Consider the following 18342-nt stretch of genomic DNA (forward strand, 5'->3'; position numbering starts at 1 on the left):
TCACTTTGCACTGTTTGCCAGCATAACCTTTTGAACCATGTCACGTGATGTGAAGTTCTGCCGTCGCAGCACAGCATAGATGTTGTGCAGGCAGTTGCACACTCTTGGGGGTTATGTACTCTTGGTGACGGTGACACACACGTCCAAACAGTGGCTATAATCGTACCAAGTGTACGCGTTGCCAGCTGCACACACACACCGCGTAGCATACACAACACATCACCGACACCACCGCTGCACGCAACCAGCGCCAACAGAGCATGAAATCACCGCGATTGCAATCGGTTTCCCTTAAACTCACTGGTCGAAGCAAAACTGCTGAATGAAAACCGGCAGACTGACGACAGAAAAAAACTTTTAAAAATAAAAATAAACTTCCAAGGATAACACCTCGAAAGATACTAAGCGACCAGCAGATATTGCTCGTAGCAAATGGGCGTCTAAAAAAATCAATCATGAGCAGCAGAGGCTATAATAAAAGTTTGTATGGGGGAAAATAACAAAACAAAAAAACCGTTATACATGCTGTACTCATGTGCATGCAAGACAGTGACAAGACGCCACTATAAACATCAACTGGAGACTGAGGCAGGAAATGAATAAAACAGTCGCCGGTAAACACGAGGAGATCTTTGGTGACAATTGCGGTAGACGCTGATGACGATGTGATGAACAGAAGCAGTATCCTTGAAGGTACCGGGGCGTATAAGTGCAAGGTCCTGACAAGACCGCCACAGAAGACGTCGGAATGAATTTAGATGAAGGCGAAATATATATAATATATATATATTGCAGAGGGAGGAAGCAAGAGTGTGTGGGGGGTCTTAAAACGCCAGTTACCTAGACAATACGTGAAGATTAGCAGTGATAAAGTATGGTTAGATATGCTACTGTGAAGATTAGCAGTGATGACGTATGGTTAGATATGCTACTGTGTGCGCGACGACCAGTGCAGAAATACAAAGGGACGAACGCAACTACAGGATGAGCTACACTAAAAGAACCATGCAAACGTGCTGCACATGAAACGCAAGACGCAGAAAATAGAGACATCCTAGACACGATCGTTCATCGATCGTCAGCCAAGGTATGTACAACTGCCCGCCTGCAGCGTGAATGTACTATGATGTACGCAAACGGGCAAAGCTCTGCGGCCTGTAGGGCGTGTACGGCCTGTAGGGCGTGTACAGGGGCAAGCCAAGTCCTGCATACAGTCTATCTAACAATACAGCACACACGATATACCTAGTAAAAATAATACTTTGAAGTACTCACAAGCAGGCAACATATTATAGCACGGCCAGGTTTTCTTCGGGGAAATCACCCCCCAAAAGAGCTTGTTTGTGGAATGTACACAGTCCTAATTTCATGCTGTGCCCGCGGTAATGCTTTCGGCGGATGTACGTGAAGTCACGGTGCATGCCGTGTGCGAGTGGGAGTGAGAGTGTGTGCGAGTGGGAGTGAGAGTGTGTGCGAGAAAGGGAGTTCAGCAATATTTTCGTCATCGTCACGACGATTGAACTAACAAGTACACACGGCGCAAACACATCACGTCTTAACTACTGGCGGCGAGTAGCTGATGCTGTAGCTCTATCTGGCGCTCATAGCGTGGTCCGTCCAGCTTGTCATAGCAGGTGCGGCACACACGTACAGGGTTGGACAGCTGCTCGCTTGGCACTGGCACACTGTAGCATGAGCAGCTGTAGCAGAACACACCGCCGCAGTTTCTGCACAGCAAACACCACCCCGCCACAGTGCCAGGCAACACACGCACAGGCAACACACACACACACACACACACACACACACACACACACACACACACACACACACACACACACACGCACATACAAGTACACAGTATAAATCAAGGCATCACGGGAAATACATGCGAAGAAAAAAAACAGAAGTCCCTAAATGATCACTGGTCTTTTTGCAGCAAAACAATTGAATTTTCACAACACTTCATGTGTGCTTTTTGTTTAGAAACAAAAGTGGCTCAAGGGACATACACTAGTGTATTTCTTTCAAGATGCCTCACGGGACACATACTAACGTTTGTTCATTATTTATTTCACGCTGTTAGCTTACCGGCAGTGGTGCCTGCGTATAAGCAGTCCCCAGAACATTGATCCACAACCCATGCACTCCTTAGCAGCATGGTCAGGCACCCAGCGTATCGGCTGTCCTTCGTTGCTGTCCACAGCCTCCCAGGAATGTGCAACCTGACAGTGGAAGCAGTAACAGGAGAGACATTGTCATTGCGTAGTACAGACAATGCATGCCGAAGGGACAGATCGACAAGATGTGGTGAGCATCTGCAAGTTCGGAACTTTGCTGAAGTGCTAGCCATGCATCCACACACGTGTGTGTGTGTGTGTGTGTGTGTGTGTGTGTGTGTGTGTGTGTGTGCGCGCGCGCGTGCGCGCGATATCCAGTGCATCTGTGTACAGAAAAGCACAGCATCGCAAACTGCAGAGCTTACACTGCTGGCGGTACTCGACATGTCACTCTTGTCACTCGAGACGGAGCTTTTCCTTTCCATATCGTCGGCAAGCGCCGCAGATAAATCTCGGTGCTGTTCGTCAGACAAACACTGGGCAGTGGCTTGTCTTAACACGTGGTTGAGGTGCTCGATCTTAGCCTCCAGGCCGCTTAGCTCAGCCTCGTGTTGCTGCTCGTTGCGCTGTAGCAATGCCTGTACCGGGTCCTGCAGCATCGGCAGCCCGTCCACATCCAGCATGAACTGTGGTACCAGCCAGTCAGCTTGCGCATACTCTCCTATGTCAACACACCCAGAATAGACACAGCCAAAGGCAAAAAAGTATTGCTTACACCCGTTTTCCATACACATGTACACACACGCACGCACGCGCGCGCGCGCGCACACACACACACACACACACACGTGCGGGCACACATACACACGCATACATTCACGCACACACATGTCCGCATGCACGTGCGCACACACACACACGCACACACACACACACACACACACACGTACACACACACGCACATGCACGCACACTGCCAAAAGGAAATGAGCCTTGAGCTAACAAACTCAATTCTGCACACCACGCTGGCTATGATCATCCAAAGCAAGAAATGTCCGGGTAGGTAAAGAGCATATTCACATGCTTAGTGGGAACTACATTGTAAGAAGGCTACTTTGATCACACAACTACAGTCCTGGCAACTGAAATCCGACCCCCTGAGCGGTGGGTTCACAGTCTTTGCGATGTGAGCGCACCGCTCAGGGGGTCGGATTTCAGTTGCCAGCACTGTAGCACTATCTTTTACTTTGGTTTGAGATGCCAAGGCTGAGTCTGGCTCATTGAGCTTTGTGCAGTTTGGAAGGCACATGGGATTTCGGTTGCGAAGGGCAAAATGTAGATTTCAAGTCAATCTATGAAGTGTAATTCATTCGGCGAATCAATATCATCGACACGCAGTGTTTCCTGCCGCTGTCGGTAAGCTCATCGAGTTCTTGAGAGTTTTCTCCACGCCATCAGGCTTCACTTCGTTTCACATTTGCGCTTGTATACTTTATTTCGCTAGAAATAAAGTGTTGAACTCAGCGAGGCTTTCTGGGCTATGTAACTTATGTTCTTAGGGAGCATCTCATAAGTTCGCACTTTTTTTGTAAACGTAACGCTTTTCGAATAGACTTTACCCCCCTACCTCCCCCCACTATTTGAAAGTCTTAACGCACATTTTCAGTGTACATGTAGATCTACTACTGTACATGTCCATGCATGCCATGGTATACACATGTACATGAATGTTTTGCTAGTGTGGATGTGAGTGTCATCAAGACTCACAGAGTACATAACCAGTTTGGTTATGTACTCTTGGTGGCATACAGTAGTACAGCATCTACTGAGTACAAATGACATGTACACGCACATAAACAGAGTTTCTCCACAACGACTGTACTGTGAAAGCTGGCCAGGTACACGGTTTGACGATGCTGGTGTGACATTTGACACCTCTGATTAGCCTGCATGATTGATTGCATGCAGTGCAGGGTTAGCTGATCTGGGAACATACTAGTAGGTCGCTGAGTAAACACCATGAACACACCCTGCATGCGGAGGCGGTCTAGCACATGCACCATGTGCACCGTGAGCACAGTATTGTACACATCCAGAAAATGTGCGAACTGTCATTTTTCTATTCGAAAAGGGCGCTACCCGGTACCCCCCTACCCCCGTTTCGAAATGCGTTAGGCCATCATTTTTTATATCTATGTTTCGCGTTGTCCGCACGCATACGTTTTGATTTTTTCCGGAAAAAAATAAAATAATCGAACATGCACAGTGAGTGTACGATCGTGCGAGTCATCAGTGTGGACTGGTTGCATACGGCGAAGCTGGGATTCAGAATTGGCCTCGAGGCCAGCGTTGGTAGATCGTTTGTTCTGCATCTGCGAGCAGAATTCTTTGAGCTTACACCAGACCGCATCGATCGCCTCAAGCTGAGAGGATGCGTCGTTTCGGAGCTCTTCGCACCGCTGCTGAAGGCTGAGTACAATAATCCAGCGGAGCATGGGCACCAACGGTTGCCTCCTCTGTCCAAAGTGAATATTTCCTCTTGTTGATAACCCAGATTTTGTGCTTCGATGTACGATTTTTCTTTCGAATGTACACCATGCACGAGCTATTGACTATAGTCAATAGGCTATGTAGTATGTACAGTGCTATACACCTCTGGTGATCCTTTTTTATTATTTTACAACTTTTTATTTCTTTCCACCTCTCGCATACGATTCTGGAAGTTGACCTGACGCGAAACATAGATATAAAAAATGATGGCCTTACGTTTAGAAAAAAAATGCGAACTTATGAGATGCTCCCTTATGGATCAAGATGAAAAATCATGTTCTTTGGTGTATAAGATGCACGCTTCGTGCAAAGTGTAGGCAAGTACTGTATAGACTACTGCCACAGTTCTGTTGAAACTTTGGGGGTTTGTACCAGGGAGTAGGTATTTTACTACTTCCTGGTCTGTACGCTCAAACCGTAGGCTGATAGCAGCTGGAAATCTACACGCACTCTCTTGCAGATGCACGCAACTGTGTTTTCGAAATGCATTACAGCATGCGCTGAACTTTACGTTACCTGACTGTCACAGAGTTATAACTATTGTTTGAGGGATTCCCCAAAGGCCGAAGACTAAATCAAGGGGGTCTCCGAGAATACATATCGGAGTGAAATATACGTACACTAGGGGTACAATTTTAAAAGGAAGACATGTGATTAACCAGGATTCGGTTTGTCTTATACTGCTCGACCGTAAACTAACCTTCTACTACTGTAGACTCCAGGTTACTGGATGTAGGAGATGAGGGTGACGAAGGACAGCCGGAATCGTCCTCTGGCTTAGCACGGGCTTCTTGGCCACACCGTTGGCGCAAGCTAGCACCATCCTTCTTGCCATCAGGGACATCGGAAGATGCTGCGGTGAGTTCCTGGTCCGTTTCCCGCAATTCCGGTAACGACATGGGCCACCGTTCGCGTTCAGACTCCTCGGGAGAAGGTGACGAGCGTCTGCCAACGGGAATGCATGTGGCATGGCTGGTAGCACACACGGTTACTGGCGATGAAGAAGAAGGGCTGACGCACTCGGTCGATGTCGACAGCTCGTTGCGAGGCGTAGTGACCTCTTCGTTACTGGATGTCATCACAGACTGAGCAGGCTCCTGGGCCAGTGTCGGGGATAGCTCCAGACTGCTCGCATCACCAGAAAGCGCCTCCTGCACCACTTGCACGTCCGCTAGCTGCTCTGCCGCTCGTCGACGCTGCGGCGTGGTCACTACTTTCGCCGAGGCCACGTGAAAGCCGTTAGCTGCCGCCGCTGCACTGCCACTGCTAACAGAACCTGCAGCAGCGGCAGTAGCAGCAGCCTGTGCAGCAGCCTGTGCAGCGGTGATAGGTGGTGGGTGGTAGTCTGTGTGCGAGTGTAGCTTGCTTGTCTTCGGTGACGACCAGCTGAGATACTCGTACGAACCGCACAGGCCGTCGCTGGAGCTGACGCGCCGGATTGTCTTGCCGGAGGTGCGCTGGCTACCCGTGGTGGGGATGCTCTGAGCTGGTGATGCCGACATCTTGGACGAGATCCGATCGTCAGAGGCCGATATGGGGCTTGCCTTAGATAGCTGGGAGTAGTGGCCGCGGTCCGCGGGAGGAGTGCTGTGTGTACGCCGTGGTTCTGCTCCGTGCCGCTGAAGCTCTTGGTTGATGTTGCGCTGCTGTGTCTGCAGACACTCCAGCAATGATCCTCGTTCAGGCACTGCGCCGGGAGCCAGTGACAAGCGCAGGGAAGCATCATACGAACTCTCTATCTCATAGCTGGGGAAGGCTACTGCTGACGAGGTCGGCTGCACTCTCGGTCCTTCTCTCGCGTCAGATCCACCGGGCATGATATTACGAACAGGACGCAGATACATGCGCTTCCACAGGACCATGTGTTGTACACCAAATCCAGGCACTAGGAGCTACGTGTGAGGAACAGCAACACATGCATGCACACACACATGCATGCACACACACATGCATGCACACGCACACACGGACACACACACACACACACACAGAAAACCCGATTCAGAATCAATGCCACTTGTGTGCAGGTGCGCACGTGCGTGTGTGTGTGTGTGTGTGTGTACGCTTGTGCGTGAGTGTGGTGGTTGCTTATCATACTGCACGACCAAACGATCATGGCCGAGTGGCCAGCGTGAACATCTTCCGGAGCCTGTTCTGCAAGGCGTTCACTGCACGCAAAGATTGACTGCACAGCACAACTCATGTGGTGACGGACTATGTCTGGACTCGGCATGACATTAATCTGACCCCTTTCCGCATGGGAATACTATGCGGTGATCTTAATAAAGGTACATTGAAACAGGGAGGTTGCATCTTACACAGAATTCTCATACAGATGCATGCACACGTACAGCAGAAAGGCATCGGCTTCAGGAGTACAGACATGCCAAGTCGTACGGTAAACGACACCAGCAGCACACATAATTATAGTCTTACCGCGTGGTGGTCCCTGTCGTACAAATAGTTGACGAAGTCTTTGCGATCCTTGCTCAGCACCATGAATACATCCAGCGTCTTTGCCTTCAGGGCATTCGCAATGCGATCCTTCTCACAGTTGCACAGGAAGTTGCTAAACAGACGGCTGTACACATGCTCAGCAAGTTTGACCTGTGAAGGGATGAAAAGAAAAAGAAAAATTCACGGTTCGCTGCAGGCCGAGTCTTCCGCATCAGTAGGGGATGAAAAGAAGGAGAAGAAAATGAAATGGCTCCACACTCAAGAAGATGTTGATTACTGCAAGCATATTAAAGTAGCAGATATAATCAAGCAACGCGCATAGATGTCGAGTCTGCAGAGAGCAGTCAGACCCCCGAAATGCACTCACACAGCATCCCTCTCAACTCAAACAAACTCCCACAAGCAGCACGAGAAAAGCGTCTCGCTACTCGTCAGCACAAGAAAACAGATACATTACCCCTGTTAAGACTGCTAACGGCTACTCACCAGGAAGTTCTCATTGTACTCAAAGGCCAGCGGGAACTGATGCATCACCTGGTGAACTGCATCAAGCCACTGCACGAACACTGGGCTAGGCTCGGCATGGGTCGAGTGACCGCAGCGATCTGCAAACTTGTGTCCAAAACCTAGCCATTCTCTCTTGATGAGAGTTGTGAACCCCTGGTATGGGAAGAAGCGGCAATCGCGACAATAAAAGACACAATGAGTACTTGTAGTACCATTACTTAGCAGCAGTAGCAACAGCAACATCACACACCCAAGAACGAAGGCCAACATGGTCATCCGTACTGACAATGCATAACAAGAAAACAAATTACACGTAAAGCTGTTGCCCCTACAATAAGCGGTGATTCAACATGGATACTGCACGTACATTGTAAACACCACACAACTGTCAGCTGTCAACTGAGTGACAAGCTGATTAGTGATTACTACAAATGTACAGTACTGAGTGTTCAGTGGTGATAGCCTTTGAGTGTTGCTGGTCTTCAAACTAACTGCTGGTCATCACCACTGTCGGGCTGCTGTGAGCTTGTGTGCTGGGGTTTCCGAAAGGGTGAATATCCGGAGCAATGCGATAACATAGCGGGGGGGGGGGGGGGGGGGGGGGGGGAGGGGTGGTGGTGGTTACGTTGATTTCTAGAAAAAAGCCCTGATGAACAAGCCCACCTCAAACGTGCGATAGAATGGGTCGACAAGCAGCTGTGAGAGCGACGTGGCCTGCGCCGTGCGGTCCCAGCCATCGGAGCAGTGCACAAGCACTGGCCGAGCATCCACACACAGTGTGTGAGCAATGTGCACGGCAGACTCTAACAGAGCGGACAGGAAGTGTAGCCACTGGGTGCTCTCCAACTGGCTCATCCAGCTACGAATCACAACAACAGAATGGCACACAATAGAAGCGATCCATCAGCTAACGATTAAAGCAATAACACATCTCCAGCTAAAGTCAAATACAAACTGTTCACTATTCGCAACAGGCACATAATGAGTGAGTGGAGCTCTAGCTTACACATGCACGCAGAGCAAAATCTAATATATACACTGCAAAAGAAGACCACTCAGCAACCGAAAAGTAAATTGACTCGACAGCTACAATGGGTTGATGTTTCAGTCATCAATCTTTTTCAAAACAAAACTCTCCTCGACCCACCCACCCATACATGTAACTTTTTTTCGTTTCGTGTACAAGATCGATAATTATGGACGGCCCTTTAGGGGCCGGTCACACGGAGGGAAAATTTGAAAAAATCCGTGGTTACCATGGACATTTGCTGCTGTGCGGGAGATTTGAGAGATTTAATCCACTCGATGAAAATCAGCTCGAGGCCTCACTTTTCCGCTGAAGATTATAATCATCCGCGGCTTCCACTGGATTTCTTTGAGTTTCCTTGTTTTTTATTGCGTTCCGAAGTGGAGCGATACTCTAGAGGCTGTGCTGATGTAGCTCTGGCCCAGGAGCGGGGTTGACAGACAGCCAGAAGCGAATGGTGACAAAAAAATTGCTCGCGTGAGTGAGATTATTTTCATTGTGCGTATGCAGCGTGGCCGTGATGAAAAGCAGAACAAATTATTCCCGGTATATAATCTGAGGATTGTTTCCTCAATGTGACCGGCCCCATTAGCTTCTTTTCTTTTGCACGCCTACGTGCATGAACAATGCAATGTGGTTTATATCCGGCTTTCGGTCCTATGGCGGGGAAGAACGTGCCAGCCTTTCTTTGCTTCTCACTGCCTTTTTAAACGTCACTGTTTTGTCTCGGTGTTACACAGTCACAGCAATGGTGCTTTGGCTCATGGTTATACCAATGAAGTTAGAAACACACAGCCTCCAGTTTTTTTCTTCGTATTTTTTAGATGAGTGCTTGCAAGCGCACAGTGTAGCGGCTGTAGCATATAGAGCTTTGACTACGCTGGCACTGACTAACCTTTGAGAGTTGGTTGACTGAGTCTGGCAGAGAGTTGACATTGCCTCATAGCTTTGCAGCACCGAATGGATATTGGGAATCTTGTGAAACACGGGCTCTATGCATGGGTAGTAGTCTGCAACAACAGCAAAACAGAAGCAGGGAACGAGAGGTGAGTGACAATAACAAGGTGACATGTTACAGATGACAGGAACAAGTCAATTTGGGCAACAATAGTTATAGCAGCAATGGCAACAACAACAACGCCGACGCCGCCGCCGACACCACCAACACAGAAGCGTGCACTTGTCATATTGAACAGTGTGATGAAGTCCAGTGGCAGCATGTAGAGCTCCTCAAGTCACGCATGCGGCAATCAGGATTCGACACCATGTGACATTAACCTGGCAGCAGTTGACATTGCTACCAATCGGCTGAACAGTACAGTGGAAGCCTACCTTTGCTTTCCGTGCCACCGCCCTTGCTTCTATTGGCCATGGCAGCAGCATAGGTCCTCATGTCGACGACAAGCAATGATGGCATATCAATCCGTGTTGCCTTCTCTTCACCTAACACTGTATGTATAGATATGAGGCAAAGAAGAAATGCCAAAGCAAATGGAATCAAAGGACACGCATATCGGGATATATGGTAGTCAATTGAGGAGGTGGTATTACAACACATGTGTTAAAAAAAAGGAACTCGGGTGGACACACCCATTCCTATAGCGCTGCACATCCGAACCAGTTCCGATTATTTGAATTATTATTTCACAACGTGTCGGCACTTGGCCATCATCAGGTAATAGGAACAATGAATGAGAATGCAGCGCTATGGGATTGGGCATGTGCACCCGAATTCCTTATTCCAGATATGAAGCTGCAGGAAGCCTCAGCCCTTCTTCAGCACGAATTACATAAACATCCACAGAGACACACAGGCAGGCACACATATGCGTCGTCATTCTTGCACGGAAGCTACTGTTCCGTCTTCTTTTCCCACCTTTCCTAACTTGTATAGACATGATAGTCCATGATAGTGATTATGATAGAGGCCATGTCCAAATATCAGACGAGCAAAGGAAGTTACACTACCACCATTCCTGGTAAAAAGCTTACGAGTTTTGAGCTTGCAGGAACTTTCGTTAACACATCTAACCGCTTCCTCTTTCGTGATAACCTTGTTGGCCAATGCCCGATCTAGAACAACAGCCTGGGAAGCACAACAAGGAAGAACAATTGATCATCTCTGAGAATACCAATGTTTTACTTATAACTGGCTAAAGTAGAATGCTGACTATCCGAACGATGGATGATCTGAAATGCCATGCCACGCTTTCATTGTCGCAAGTCTCGCATTTCGCAAAAAGAGATACTATGAATGGGCCTCTACATGAATGTTGAAATATACTTCAAAGTAAAATGCTGCGCTTATACGGGAAATGTGGTGAGCCCGGTTATGGTTAAGGTAAAGAGGGAAGTGCAGGCTCCTTTACTATACTGGCAAGTGAGCAAGGGTTTCTTATGGCCGATTCATACATCATTTTGCATACGGAAAGTCATCGCGCGATGACTTTCCGTATGCGAAATGAAGTATAAATCAGGCTTTATGCACTGTGATGAAGGAGCAGATGAGCATTTGAAAACTATGCTGGCTTTGACAATCGAATCTGTGGGGAGTTCCCAGTCCTCCTCGCATGTGAATACACATCTGCTGCTGCCATTTCAAACTTACCTGGCACACGCAGAAGCGACGGCTAACGAAGAAAGCTGAACATTGCCCACTTACACTATATTGAAGAGCACAAACTCATGTTATGTTATCTTCAGTGGGTTACTTTCTATTATAAATACTTGCGGATCCACACATATTCAACTCACTAATCCTGACAAACCTCAATAAAACAGTACGAATTGCAAAACGTAACAGAACAGCGTCACCTAAAAATGCAGCAATGCCAATTGCCATGAAAATGGACGAAGTCCTCAAGCAATCTTGCCAAGGAGACAAATACCGGTAAGAAAGTCTGTGCACACCCACCTTTGCTATTCCCTCGATCATCTTCTCATCCTCGCCGCATCTCTGGTACCCTAGCAAGCCGATGAGCGGCTGAGAGCATCGTGCCAGTACAGCACCATTACTAGCATGCCTGCAGACCATACACACACGCACGCACACACACATACACACCGTAAGCATACATATCCGTGGAAACCAAGACATCCGGAGAATACTACACTGTGAAAGAGTATCATCACAACACCAGAGAGGTGAAAGCAAAACCTGGCTGCAACCAATAAGCTAAAGCAGAGCTCACCACCCATAAAATAGCAAAGGATGAATTCGACGGATGGACAAAGCAAGCATGATTTCTACACAACAGCGGAACATAAGACAGAGACCTGTACCACACAGCTACGCTCACCTCCACACGACGGCCGGAAAGCGTGACAAAATACGGAACTTGGCTGCCGTCCGGACATTATCTTCCTTCATGGAGGCAGGCACAATCGACAGCTGCGGATACGTTGGGCATACTCTGAAAACAATCACCAGGCAAGAAAGTCACGTCGGGGTAGTGTCAGCCACGACTCACGCACAGCAACTGATAGACACGAGCAAGCAACGCCAGCACAGTAGGCTTGCATGCAAAGCATGGCTACACACCAGCAACAAAAAGCAAGAAGTCTCCACAGATCACAGTTAAAAAGAGAGATGCACACATCAACGTGACTATTGTAGACCATTAACCAACACCATACGAGCCAAAACCGAGATCACTACACTCACCTAAACTCTATGTTGCAATCCGTCGTCCGCCATAGCGGATGATCGTAGAAGCCGAGTCGCCGGATCTCCTGGTAAAACCACTCGAGGTTGTTGGGAGCTGAAAGAATAACAGACATCGTGCGCTCAGAGGCATGGTACTAAGTATGGTAGAGGTGATATCTCTGATTCGAATGCTAGGGGTGATCACTGTTTCGCTGCATACTGTCATGACATTGTGCATGCAAGAGATCTACACAACTCCATTTTCATTTAGCGCAATTCACAGAACTCAAGACCTTACGGCCACGGAGCTGCGGGACTCTGCGCTGGTCGTCTATCCGTGTGGAGGCAAAGCAAACGCGGGCAACATTCTGCTGAAGCGAGCGTGGAGCTGAAGCTGGATTGGTGACTGACGCACCTGCTTACTCCACAACACCGGCGCATAATGATGTGCATGTACAAGACTTCGTGAGTATTCAACTCAAATTCGTGTTCCGTCAGCGTCAGTATCAGCAAGTACAGTCATGTAGTACAATTTGTTCCCAAAATAACTTCGGGACAGTCTGTTCATGGTTTTCATTTGTATTGGACTCGTTCTCTACACTTGCGATAATTTAGCGGCAATTCTAACGTTGTAGCGTTGTTCTCTTGTAATTTAGTGGAACCTGTATTGAGTAACTGAGTTTTATGTTTCGTTACATTGTCGTCAGATCTCCTGTGTACCGGTTTTGTGGCACAATGATTATAGCCATTATATTTGGTCGTCTCCATTCTTGTGCAATCATGCGTACATGTATGTAGGTTGGTTCTCTTCATGTTATTGTGACCAATTTCATAGATGTTGGTTGCCTTGTTGCTTTCTCTCCCCTCTCCTCTCACCCAAGCCATTCTGCATAAGCGAAGCTGTGGACGCAGCATACTGCTGCTACACTTCAACGCGGGAATGCGTATAATAACAGTGACAAAAGGATTTCCGCAAAGCGATAAGCAACACAATACAAACTCACAATAAACTCAGATCATGCAAGGTGCCAACTTGAAGTACTTTTCAAGTAAACTTTCAGTATCGAGACCAGCCGTGAATTTGGGCCTACAAAAAAGACTGCACATCATACTCTGGCGAAAATGGTATGCATGAGCTATATACGGGACAGTGAACAGGGCCTATCCATATAGCGAGTCTGCTCCTTATAGCGGGATACATGTTCCATATACTGCTGCTCTATCGGTCCCATGAACCTGCGACCTAGTCGACCTGGACATGCATGCTTATAGAGGCTGTATGCATGCTTATAGAGGTGGGTTGCATGCATGCCAAACCAACACTGATTGCACAGAGGAGGTTTCAAATCACCCTCCGTGCATGGGTGCGAAACCTGACACATTGCACTGCTCAGGGCATATGCACAGCTGCATTGCAGTGCTGATCCTACTTTGAAGTAATCGCAGGGTCTAAGTTACACCGTGACTGGTGATCTCGCAACTTACTTTGCTGACATAGCTGCCCAACGCTGTCAAACAGCCATGCATGGAAGGCGAACGCAAAGTGATCTTGCAGCTTCGCAGGCGGAGGGATGGCAGCGGAAAGTCGGTGCTGCCACAGCAAACAGCGCTCAGTGCTGGAGAACTGGATGCTGCAACAAGCACGCAAAGAAGAGAGAAAACGGAGACGCATCGGTAGAAATCATGCGGTGAGATCTTCCATCACATTGGATACACGTCTTCACTCTTAAAACTCATTCTCGGCTGAAGAATAGCGCTGCCAGATGTGATCGGTTTCGAGGGCCAAGCATAAACAACAAAAACACAGCTGCAAAGAAGCCCCCTCGCCCCTTACCCGACTTCGGCAAACAAGAATATCTGCAGTAAGACTGGTGAGGCTGCCTGCAGCTTGAAGAAGGACAATTGTGTGAGCAGCTTTGCTCTTTCCTGATGACTCTGCAATCTCACTTCAATCAAACAGTAAATTATTTTAACGTTTCGGCAAAATTGCCATCATCAGGTTTGCAATGGCAAGTAAGCTCAAAAATGAGCAGTTACATAGCGTAATGGTATGCTTCATCGCACTTGCTGATAAGCCAACTATGGTGCAAAAACAAATTAATAACACCAGCATTCAGAGCGAAGATCACAATCGCAAACCAGATGACGGCACATTTTACCGAAACTGTGCAGTCGAAACAGCAATACACTGGACAGCTGAGTGAGAGTGTGTCCAGGCAACACTACTGTACATATGCCTACTCAAGTGCCCCGTGTCACTCAGACAGCATGTTCAATGCATTCCTACGGTCAAGAGGCTTATGTCAGCCTTCCCATGATCCTGTCCACACAAACAGTAATACAGTGACTAGTGTGATCAGTGTGAGAGTTAGTAAGGAGGAGTGTGGTAGGATGGGCAAGGGAGTACATGTATGACTACTTGCTGTAAGGTACTAGGTAAAAGCAAGGAGCTCAAGCACAAGCATACACGTACATCCAAATACCACAAACAGACAGACAGACAGACAGACAGACAAGCATATACAAACACGAACCAAGACACACACGTGCGCACGCACGCACACGCACACACACACACACGCACACACACACACACACACACGCACGCACACACACACACACGCATACGTGCATGTATGCACCTACATGCAGTGTCGTCCATCCTTGAACTTCACGAGGAGACTATTATCATGCTGGTCTATGGAGAGCAGAATACCAACCGGTGCCTATAAATACCGAAAAAAAGAGGAAAAAGGAGCAAGGTATTAGCGAATACGTGCTAGTACATGCACACAAACACCAACACCAACACCAACACACACACACCAACACTAACACACACACACACACACACACACACCAACACCAACAGCAACACACACACACACCAACACAAACACCTACACCAACACACACACACACATCAACACCAACACACACACACACTCACACACACACACACACACACACACACTAACACTAACACACACACACACTAACACTAACACACACACCACACACACACACACACACACACACAAACACAAACACCAACACACACACACACACACACACAAAGTTCATGGTAAACATAACGTATCTGAAGAATGAAGAGCTTGGAGAGAGAGAGAGAGAGAGAGAGAGAGAGAGAGAGAGAGAGAGAGAGAGAGAGAGAGAGAGAGAGAGAGAGAGAGAGAGAGAGAGAGAGAGAGAGAGAGAGAGAGAGAGAGAGAGAGAGAGAGAGAGAGAGAGGAGAGAGAGAGAGTAGCCATCGGATGACTGACACACTATACTTCATGTTTGAACATTTGAACTAAGAGCAGGTGATAAAGTGCTATGTACATGATCATCATGATCTGCACGCGAGTGCTGCAGTACATTGTCATGCATGTGTGCACTGAATGGATTGCATGTCCATCCGGGTCTTCAAACAGGCATGGCAACAACATAGATTTACGTTTATGATCATGGCAATAGCAAAATGAAGAACAGTTGTGCGTGTGTATGGGGGGGGGGGGGGGGGGAGGGGGCTAAACCCTGGCTCTAACACTTCCCGGTCCAAAGCACGCTTGGACACAATAAGAACATTGCTAAACATGGAAGGTATGAGTAGTGAATGTGAGTACGCTGGGATCAGCAATGCACTGTTCAACACCCCAGACGACCATGCCCAGGTGGCTGTATGCGGTGCTCATGGTACAAGTTACGACATCGCGCAATGGGCTTATCCGCCCTAGTATGGTGCTGCTCGCACAAAAAAAGTGCAAAACCATGGCCCGAACTGTACATGCTACTAACGTTAGTACATGTATACCAGTGTGGTAGTGTAAGCAACTGGCAAGGTCACTTACTATAGCAAACCACTGCTTCGGTTGCAACACCAGCAGGCGGTACGTTGTCAGCAGGATAACTTGGCTGTTGTCCTTTCCACACCGGCCGCAGAAGAGAAAGCTCTCCCCATGCATTGGCGGTGTGATGTTCTCCACAGGCTCATCATCTGCAGTAAAGAGCGACATAGCATGTAGTTTATGACAAACATACACACATGCGCACACACATGCGTGTACATGTACACACACACACACACACGCACATACACACACACACGCACACACATGCACATACACACACACACATGCACACACACCATGTACCATGTAAACGCCCGACGCAAGAGAAGCATGCAAATCTGCAAAAGCACCGGATGTGCACCCACAGATTTTCTCTTATAGCAACGTTAGCGAACAAGATCTGAATGAGACAGATCAAGACTTGCGCCGGATAACTGTCTAATCCCCAAAACTGGCGAAGCCATGTGAATCGACCACCAATGCACACCTGGTCTACACCACACGGAGTACATCGGATAAAACGGACACGGACACACACACACACACACCACACACATTACACACTTGTCAAAAACATACCCCCACCACCACCACCCACAGGTGCACATCATGACATAGGTTGATGTGTCTTTCTCGCCCACACACACACACACAGCCCCATGTAGAAGCGTGTATACCTGTCAAGGCCTACCTAGTAGTAGTACTGACTGTACAAGTGTAGTCGTGCCAATACAGCAATAGGGTGCACACACAAACACACACTGCCTGCATGTTAGTGTATACATACATCCAGTAATACTACTATTACTACAAGTATATTAGTAGTGAGTAGTGTTGTATTGTTGAGTGCAATGTGCAAAGATAAGTCACAGCTTTATGTGCATTGCATCTCCCATTGCCTGTCAACTCACTGTGTTGCTGTTTGCAGTTTACATTATTAATTTTTGTTTCTAGTTTACATTTTTACGCAACTGGAAACAGCAATACTGGATGCAGGATGCAATGCTAACATCCATGCCATGGTGTATGTCCTGCCAGTACTGAAAGGCCAGCAGATCTCCTGTTCGTACAGCCAAAGGCCTGGAGCAGCAGTGCATACAGGGCAAACTGAATGACATCACCTGCACTACCGGCAGCTTTCAACAAAATAATGCAATTGGCGAGTGGTCACAAGTATACTACTAAGTACTACTATGCCTGGTTTGTTCGCAGCGCAACGTTGTGCAATACCTTCTGAGATTACAAGAAAGATCTTTGCTGCACGTATTCTCCTTTTACAGCACAATCTGATACGGTCTAAATACACCGTAGTACACGAGTGGCAAACGAAAACACAGATACGCACAGCTAGATCTGCCGACTCAGTGCCGAGCAAAGATTATTCAGTGACAGAAACAGAAGATCGGGTTCAGAAAACACGCTTCAGGAAACAAAAAGTCTCTGGCCTAAATTGCGCTTTATCTACTCATGATGTCTTCCAACACGAAAACAGAACAAATACACCACGACGACATTACACACCAGCATCAACGGGCATCCCCCTGAAAACAGATTCCAAGACGGACTCCTCACCCAAAACAAATTGAAAACAATTTCAAAAATACTCAAATTTACGATACAATTAGTACTATAGTAGAGTGACTGAAACCGTCTGGCGCACGAGTACTCAAGAGGCAACTCCTTCTTACCATGAATGCAATTTTTCTTTGGGAACAGCTCACTCTTGCGCAGTACCACGGCTTCCTGATCGAACTGTATCTAAAAAGGTGTAGCAGAATTGAAGAGACGTCATTTCTCCTGAATCGTGCCAGCCAGGCCAGAACGAGATACTTTTGTCTTACAGAAGTAGGTAAATCCGCCATTGTACTCGCCCGCTCTCCTCACAGCTTCAGCAGCTTTGGAGGAGTGCAGATACTGTCCTCATGCAGCAATAGCAAAATTTGAAGAACGAAGCTGTCTAGCTGTTTACAAAACAAAAAAACTTCAAACCACACACATCAACGCGTCTCTTTCTTGTTGCAAGTCGTAGCCATTTCTTGCAACAACGGGGACTCCCCACACGAATCATGATCTCAACGACTTGTTTCGCAAATCTGACAACACATTTCGCGGAGTTTTAACAATTATAATTTCAAAATACCTTTCTTTTTCCAAATAAACCTGGTTTACACACAGTGTTGGCCGTGCGTGCGTGACTGATGCACACAGTAATTTCGAATTCACAAATCCAATCGCATCCTTGTG

At 47.6% G+C, this 18342-nt stretch overlaps 1 protein-coding gene across 1 annotated transcript; it reads right to left on the minus strand.

Moving 5' to 3' along the window:
- Window positions 1-261: 261 nt before the first annotated feature.
- On the minus strand, window positions 262-18108 carry LOC135817791 (myotubularin-related protein 3-like). Its single transcript, XM_065331033.1, has 18 exons — window positions 17940-18108; window positions 17787-17856; window positions 16099-16244; window positions 14894-14973; window positions 13733-13878; window positions 12266-12362; window positions 11901-12014; window positions 11516-11624; window positions 10594-10687; window positions 9934-10050; window positions 9497-9611; window positions 8238-8433; window positions 7554-7727; window positions 7047-7217; window positions 5311-6502; window positions 2486-2781; window positions 2092-2225; window positions 262-1727 (listed from the first exon to the last, which is right to left on the minus strand). Exons 1-18 carry the CDS (start codon window positions 17958-17960, stop codon window positions 1556-1558), a joined length of 3444 nt encoding a protein of 1147 aa, XP_065187105.1. The 5' UTR covers window positions 17961-18108; the 3' UTR covers window positions 262-1555.
- Between the last annotated feature and the right edge of the window lie 234 nt (window positions 18109-18342).

The sequence above is a fragment of the Sycon ciliatum genome, chromosome 5 (genome assembly GCF_964019385.1).
Source record: "Sycon ciliatum chromosome 5, ocSycCili1.1, whole genome shotgun sequence".
Classification (NCBI taxonomy): domain Eukaryota; kingdom Metazoa; phylum Porifera; class Calcarea; order Leucosolenida; family Sycettidae; genus Sycon; species Sycon ciliatum.

Bases quoted from the DNA above. Each gene is read 5' to 3' on its own strand.
- LOC135817791 (XM_065331033.1), bottom strand. From the start codon at position 17,960: ATGGCGGATTTACCTACTTCT. The intron at 11,625-11,900 runs GTGAGCGTAGCT...TATGGTCTGCAG, and splicing joins TTTCCGGCCGTCGTGTGGAG to GCATGCTAGTAATGGTGCTG. The intron at 10,688-11,515 runs GTGGGTGTGCAC...TGTGCTTCCCAG, and splicing joins TGATCGAGGGAATAGCAAAG to GCTGTTGTTCTAGATCGGGC.